This window comes from Erinaceus europaeus, chromosome 18, assembly GCF_950295315.1.
Source record: "Erinaceus europaeus chromosome 18, mEriEur2.1, whole genome shotgun sequence".
In the NCBI taxonomy this organism is placed as follows: Eukaryota; Metazoa; Chordata; class Mammalia; order Eulipotyphla; family Erinaceidae; genus Erinaceus; species Erinaceus europaeus.
The window spans coordinates 62,694,874-62,700,944 of NC_080179.1; the positions used below are offsets into that span (position 1 = coordinate 62,694,874).

Sequence of the window (6,071 nt, forward strand, 5' to 3'; positions counted from 1 at the left end):
TTTTAATTTTTTCTACTCTTTTGACCAAAAATATACTAATGTCGTCATTTACCTTTATGCTTTTAATCCTCTTGCTTTTGATTCTATGATTTCAGAACCCTGTTTCTTTGCTAGATAAATCTTCTCAACTTAGACCTTTGCTACCAATGAATAAAACTGTTGAAGTAGTGTGTACACAATAAGCACTTGACTAGTTGATTAATCATGCGATCTCTATATTTATCTTTAATAATTTTATTATGATGGAGTCAATAAAAAAAACCAATGTCACAAAAACAATACTTTAAAATCTAAAGTGAAAAAGCCCCTTCTCTTCACAAGGAACCTACCAGTGACATTTTTAATAAGTGCTCTGGGAGAGTCCCAAGAAATCTAAATAGGAGGTAAATAGGTGTGTTCAAGGGAAGCAAAGGCCCACTCCATTTCCCTCCACTCTACAGACACTGGTAGTTATGTTTGAAAAGTGTCATAGTTTATTATACTGCAAGAGAAACTTAAAACTTGAAGGCTCAGATAACTCAATCATACTCTAAAAATATGAAAATCCCTTCCAGAAATGTAGCCATGCCAACAGTGATCACAGGTACAAATGTTCTTCATTTAGAGCAGAAAATAAAAGTGAAAATGTAAGGCAGAATATCTTAAATATCCAGTCCAAATATAAGAGTCAGTTTGCCCACAATAAACCTATTGTAAATGAGTTACTAATCCTAACTCTAAAGTGAGGAATGAAAAAAAAATATCACATGTTCTTATGGAAAGATCTTTTAATCATGTGCAAAATGACAGAGGGAGAAGTCAGTCAAACACTAAATACAGGAAGCAAGCACCCTACACACCATGTGTATGACTCTCATGGGATATAGAAACATTGTCTGACCACACAATGTGAAACAACAAAAGGGAAAATAAATAAAATATTAAAAAAAGAAACATTGTCTGGTTGTGAACTCCCAGCTGTGTGTAGCTTCGCAACTTGAGTCTCCGTATTTGTTCAGTGAGTTTGGTAATAGAAGTTACCTCATGGAATTGGTGTGAGGATCTAATGACCTAGTTAATTTGCTTAGAATCATTCTTAATGTATCTTTACTGTTCATTGGGTCCCTACATTTTGCTGGCCACAAATGTGTTCTCTGGGGAACCCCAAATCCACGACTTTGACCTTTCTCTGTTTCTTGTATGAGACAGAAAAGCATAGCCTCTTGGTAGCAGGAGTGGTACCTGAGATATCTGGGTTTGTGATGGATGTAACTCATGGCAGGTTTCCTTCCTTTCTGATGGGGACTGTGTAGGTCCATGTAGAACAAGCAGAGTCCTCTGAAGTCCAATAAATGCCCCAGTGGGCACTGAAACCCAAAACACCACCATCAGATAGGGCTATATCAATACTCTACACTTACATTTCCCTTGAATCACCTGACAGAATATAGAGCAGAACATTGTCTGTCATCCTAGCTTTCCACATGCTATTCCAATTTCCTTAGTATCACCAAAATCTCACCCTTTCTAATTCTAATATAAGATTACTTAGGCTTCAGTTGTAAAAAATAAGATATAATAAAAACATTAGCGTCGATGAACTACCTCACTTTGACAGTGTGCTGCTTTGCTATGCATGAGAGAGCCTGGTTTGAGCCAATCCTCACTGCACTGAAGGAAGCTTCACCCTCTCTTTGTCTCTCCATCTCACTGACTCTATCTGAAGGTAAATAAGTAAATAAATACGATTGTGAAGTCTTAATTTATAGAACAGAGATTTATTTTCTCTTTAAGAGTTGCTTTAGGTGGTCCGAGAAGTGGCGCAGTGAATAAAGCATTGGATTCTCAAACGTGAGGTCCTGAGTTTGATACCTGGCAGCACCTGTACCAGAGTGCTGTCTGGTTCTTGCTCTCCTCCTATCTTTCTCATGAATAAATAAATAAATTCTTTTTTAAAAAAATAAGAGTTGCTTTAGGATGTGAGGGCGATCTGGCTGTGACATCTGTCACCCCATTGCTCGCCAGGGTTGATTCGGCTGATCTGGCTGGCTCGTCGGTGTCCCCTTCCTCCCTCATGGCTCCATGTGCATCCCTCCTCACGCTGCGCTCTCAGTCGGTCGAAGAGGACAGCCTTCCCCGAATAGAGATGGACTGGTCTTCGGTCAAGGGCATACTAGTAGCTGCACTCCCCTGCTAGAACCTCCAAACAAGCTCTCAGGCTCCATTAGTAGGAGAACGTAGGGTAGTCAAGCTTCCAAGACTCCAAACACATCCAAATGAGGCACTGCATGTGGCTGTCTGTCTGTCTTTTAAAAAAGAAGAAGGAGAAGGAGGAGGAGGAGGAGGAGGAGAGGAAGAGGAGGAAGAAGAAGAAGAGGAGGAGGAGGAGGAGGAGGAGGTGGAAGAGGAAGAGGAAGAAGAAGAAAGAAAGAGTTCCAGATGCCATCAGGATGCCGGACAGGCTTCCCTAGACTGAAGACCCCACCAATGTGTCCTGGAGCTCAGCTTCCCCAGAGACCCACCCTACTAGGGAAAGAGAGAGGCAGACTGGGAGTATGGACCGACCAGTCAACGCTCATGTTCAGCGGGGAAGCGATTACAGAAGCCAGACCTTCTACCTTCTGCAACCCACAAGGACCCTGGGTCCATTCTCCCAGAGAGATAGAGAATGAGAAAGCTATCAGGGGAGGGGGTGGGATATGGAGATTGGGTGGTGGGAATTGTGTGGAGTTGTACCACTCCTACCCTATGGTTTTGTTAATTTATCCTTTCTTAAATAAAAAATAAATTTAAATTAAAAAAAAGAAAAACAAAAAGAAAAGAAAAAGAAGAAGAAGAAGGAGAAGAAGAAGAAGAAGAAGAAGAAGAAGAAGAAGAAGAAGAAGAAGAAGAAGAAGAAGAAGAAGAAGAAGAAGAGGAAGAAAGGAAGAGTTGCTTTAAAGGGGGCAATGTATTCCCACTAATAAAACCATATCCTATTGTTTCATCAGTATTCCAGTCCTCCAATGCTCAACAAGTGAACAATTTTCTTATTCCAATAGGATTCATTTTCATTCATTCTTTCTTTTTTTAATATTTTAAATTTATTTTTACTATATTTATTGGATAGAGACAGCTAAAAATCGAGAGGAAAAGGGGAGAGAGGCACCTGCAGCCCTGCTCCACCACTCATGAAGCTTTCCCCCTGCAAGTGGGGACCGGGGACTTGAACCTGGGTCCTTGCATAACCAGGTGCACCACCACCCAGCCCCAGGATTGATTTTCTGTGAAAATTCTACAATAGTCTACATTTATTGTGGTCTCACTGAAATTGTCTGTCTACAATTAATGGAGGCATTTTAATTTTTAACCATATACCTAAATACCTCAGAAGCTACCTTTTCTACAAAACAAATTCCAGTCAGCATCTTCACTCACTCTGCTCACTAAATACCTAATATTTCTCAGCCATGATATTCACCTTCTCTTAACTATGCATGCGTTTTTCAACTTATTGTGTGGGTTTCATCCATATTTTGGCACCTCACTTGTGTCCTCCATTGGCTATAAGAACTTAAAAGGCGGGAGTCGGGCAGTAGTGCAGCAGGCTAAACGCACGTGGCGCAAAGCACAAGGACCACCTTTAAGGATCCCAGTTCAAGCCCCTGGCTCTCCACCTGAAGGGCTGCAGGTGTCTATCTTTCTCTCCCCCTCTCTGTCTTCCCCTTCTCTCTCTATTTCTCTCTGTCCTATCCAACAATGATGACAATAATAACTACAACAATAAAACAACAAGGGCAACAAAAGGGAATAAATAAATATTAAATAAATAAATAATTTTAAAAAGAACTTAAAAGACTGGATCTTGTTAATTCTCCACAGTAATTTTTGCTGTTTAGGATAGTTATTCATTAATTCCACAAATATTTATTGAGTACCCACAGTAGTCACATAGTGTGACAAGGCAATGAATCCACTCCCCAGAAGTCATAAATTCTACTTCTATACAGAAAAGCAAGAAACATAGAAGATTAAATAGTGTTGTGGTCATTGTTTTGCTGAAACTAGAAAGATTTATTATTATTATTATTATTATTATTATTGTGTTACACTCTCTTTTGCCAAAATTAATCACTGTCCTTTCTTTCCTCAGAATGAATGGAAGCTAAAATGGAAAAAGCAAACAAATTCAAGAACAAAACACTTCATGATTCCAAAGTAGCTATATTTTAAACTCTAATGGAACCCCTCCCCCTCTCTCTCTACAGGATAGTGGCCAGAGCCTCTAAGAATCTCATGTCCACACAAAGCTTAGGGATTGTGTTTGGACCCACCCTTCTTCGAGCTGAAAATGACACAGGAAACATGGCGATCCACATGGTATACCAAAACCAGATAGCGGAACTCATGCTGAGTGAGTACAATAAGATCTTCGGCTAGGAGGAAGACTGACAGACAAGACAAGTCACTGAATATGTTCACATCTGTCTCAATGCCTAATATTTTTACATTTCTGTAAACATATTTCTGAAATATTTTTTTTCTTTTCAAGCGACAGATGCCTCATTTTGTGAAAACTTAATGATGATTTTGTGTTTAAGTTCCAAACATTGAAATAAAATAGTTGACAATATTTTCCTATATGTGTTCTGCATTAACCCCTTCGGTGACAGTTCCCTCAGCACTTCCAGGCTTACTTATGCATATTCCCTGCTATTGATTACTGTGCAGAGGAAGGCGTATATCTAAAAATAAAACATTGGTGCTACCCCCAGGCACCGGGTATGTAGTCATATATGTGTGTTTGTGCCTTGAGTGTGAATGTAGTGGAGACTATGGGAAAGTGTGCACACAGGTAAGTCTTCTTACTACCCAGACTGCCAGAGATGTGTACACATACTCTCCCTTGCATATGAGTAGAGTCAAAAGAGGGAGGAAGGCAAACATTAATAATTCTTAAATCCAACAAAGGAAATCAGGTTTGCAACCAGAATAGATATATGTCATCTTTCAACTACATTTCTGTATGTGCAAATTTAGTCCAGCTGTTCTCAATACTGCATGGTGAATTTCCAAATACAATTTGAATGGCAATTTTCAGTATAAATACTGCAGTTCAAAATATTTGCCATCAGACATAGTTTTATACAAACTACTCATTGTCCCATAAAGATACCATCTTATAGATTAGAAATAAAAGTCGTGTCCTGCAATTTTGATCTCTATGGGAGTTGGATGACTACTCACTTTTAATGTTAACATTAAATCTGAATCCTCATCAAACTGTATATCTTCATTTGCTCTGGCAATTTCATTTATGTAGAATTTTTATTATGCTTCTAAGGATGCTTTATCAGTGAATTTCATTAAATCCATCTCACAAGAACACATTTTCCAGTATGTCCTAAGAATAGGATTGCTTTATTCATTTGATGTTTCCTTCCAGTAGTCAGGATAAACAAAAGGGTATAATATAACAAACATTATTTTGAAAAGTATATTCTAACTGAACACATCTCCTTCCTAGTTTTGTGAGACTATTCTGCTTATAAAAATGTACCCTTAAGTTTAATAGCTTTTTAATATAATTCAAATAAAATAAAACTAATCTGACACAATAATGAAGAAGTCTAGCCATTGATGTGTGCATAAAGTGAAAAATAAAGCATGTAAGTAAAATGCAGGATGTATACATCCAGGAACAAACACTTTGAGTGATAGTGAGTTCAGAGGCATAGTTTTCTGCATAGAATGGTACATGGTAAAAATAGACAGAGAAAGTCTGCTCAGAAGATAGCCAGATATGCGTATCGTTCCAGCATCCACAGAGCTGGCAGAGAAGGAGAGGTTTTCCTTACCCCCTCTTGAATGTCTTCATTTTGGCATGGTATCAGTAAATTGGCTCTTGTCCAAGAACAGAGAAGCAACCACAATAATTGCTAAAAAGTGGTTTCATCAAGCAGGAGGCATACATATACCACAAAGGCAAGGAAAGTCATATGAGTTGGAAGTTCATGACCTAAATTCTCTGGTAATATAGATCACAGACTGATCAAATTCAAATTCTTCTTACATGTAAAGTTGTACTTACACCTTTCAGAAAAACAAGAAGA

General features: G+C 38.5%; 1 protein-coding gene across 2 annotated transcripts in view; it reads left to right on the forward strand.

Annotated features, from left to right (window-relative positions):
* ARHGAP15 (Rho GTPase activating protein 15) overlaps positions 1–4,591 on the forward strand; it is a 785,763-nt gene extending 781,172 nt beyond the window's left edge. For both annotated transcript variants that reach the window (XM_060178060.1, XM_007539658.3), the window contains exon 14: positions 4,227–4,591. In XM_060178060.1, the coding sequence (XP_060034043.1) occupies positions 4,227–4,398 (172 nt within the window). In that variant the 3' untranslated portion in view covers positions 4,399–4,591. The remainder of the gene's footprint in view (positions 1–4,226) is intronic.
* Positions 4,592–6,071: the final 1,480 nt, after the last annotated feature.